General features: G+C 38.6%; 1 protein-coding gene across 2 annotated transcripts in view; it reads left to right on the top strand.

Moving 5' to 3' along the window:
- LOC106535891 (uncharacterized) overlaps nt 1-1,252 on the top strand; it is a 27,252-nt gene that overhangs the window by 10,335 nt on the left and 15,665 nt on the right. For both annotated transcript variants that reach the window (XM_014033029.1, XM_014033028.1), the window contains exons 5-6: nt 672-749; nt 990-1,146. In XM_014033029.1, the coding sequence (XP_013888483.1) occupies nt 672-749; nt 990-1,146 (235 nt within the window). The remainder of the gene's footprint in view (nt 1-671; nt 750-989; nt 1,147-1,252) is intronic.

Below are 1,252 nucleotides of genomic sequence, written 5' to 3'. Positions count from 1 at the left end.
AAATAAAGATTTGTTGTATTCCAGTAGTTAGTACAGTAACTTATCAGCTGTGACATCAGTCATAGAGCATAGAGTTTGGACAAAGTGACAAAAGTCCAGAGTAAATTTTTGTCCCATTTTTTTACCAGGTTTATGAAACATGTTATTAAAAAATAATCACAACTTGAGGTGATATCAAGAAATCAACATATTCAATCAAACATTATTTTTCTGCGGCTCTTATATTGACGTGTTCTCTGGCAGGAACACAGCCTGAGAGTGTGAGAGACTCCATGTGAGCTGGGTTTGTCTGGACAGACATCCAGACAAAAACTGGAAGGAAAAGTGTTAACAGTGATTTCTCTGAAAACAAAAAACATAAAAGAAAAACACTATAGAGTTTTGAACTTGGGTTTTATGTGAGCGAGCTTTATTCATCTCACCAACCCGTCAAATCATGTTTGGGTCAACTCCTCTATTTAACCGTGCACTCATGATTGATTGATTGAAAAATAAAAGTCTATATTCAGTCAAAAACACAAATCATTAATGACATGAAAGGAAACAGACTGTTATATATTTCCCATTTCTCCCAAATAAATTGAAACAATAACAATACAGTATAATATGGAGAAAGTATAATATAAGTTGTCCTCAGTTTTCTGTCTGTTTTGTATTTTTGACTCAACCAGGGCGGTGTTGGGTTGTCCTTATGTAACAACCTGGCAGGTACCAGAGAAGAAGATGACAGTGGGACCAGCTCACCAAAGGTAACACTGTTGAACTAATTAATTACTAATAGTTTAGAAAAAAACATTTTGGTCTGTTCAATATAGAAGTTAGATTTAGTTTGCAGTCAGGCAGTAAGAACCTACCAAACTATAACATGCTGTTTATAGTGTGGCACTTTCAGTAAAGTAAACTTTTCTTTAACGAGTCTGAGCACTGATCAGTCAGAATCTGATCTTTAGCTGTGAATCCTAAAGCTCTGATGCCCTGCCTGTCAACAGGACATGGACAGATCAGACATAGATGAAGACCCAGAGGACACAGAGATACACAACACAGGGGGCAAGAAGATGGAGGAAGGGTCTACTTTGAACCCCAACCTCCTGAGCCAACTGGACTTCTACCAAGACAACCCGTTTACTCACTGCCAGGCTGATGGTGAGTGTCTGCATCTCTTCTTCTGAGCAAGGATCTGTGTGTGTGTGTGTGTGTGTGTGTGTGTGTGTGTGTGTGTGTGTGTGTGTGTGTGTGTGTGTGTGTGTGT

Source organism: Austrofundulus limnaeus, unplaced genomic scaffold (assembly GCF_001266775.1).
Source record: "Austrofundulus limnaeus strain Quisiro unplaced genomic scaffold, Austrofundulus_limnaeus-1.0 Scaffold1603, whole genome shotgun sequence".
NCBI lineage: Eukaryota > Metazoa > Chordata > Actinopteri > Cyprinodontiformes > Rivulidae > Austrofundulus > Austrofundulus limnaeus.
This window is presented reverse-complemented; position numbering and strand designations above follow the sequence as displayed.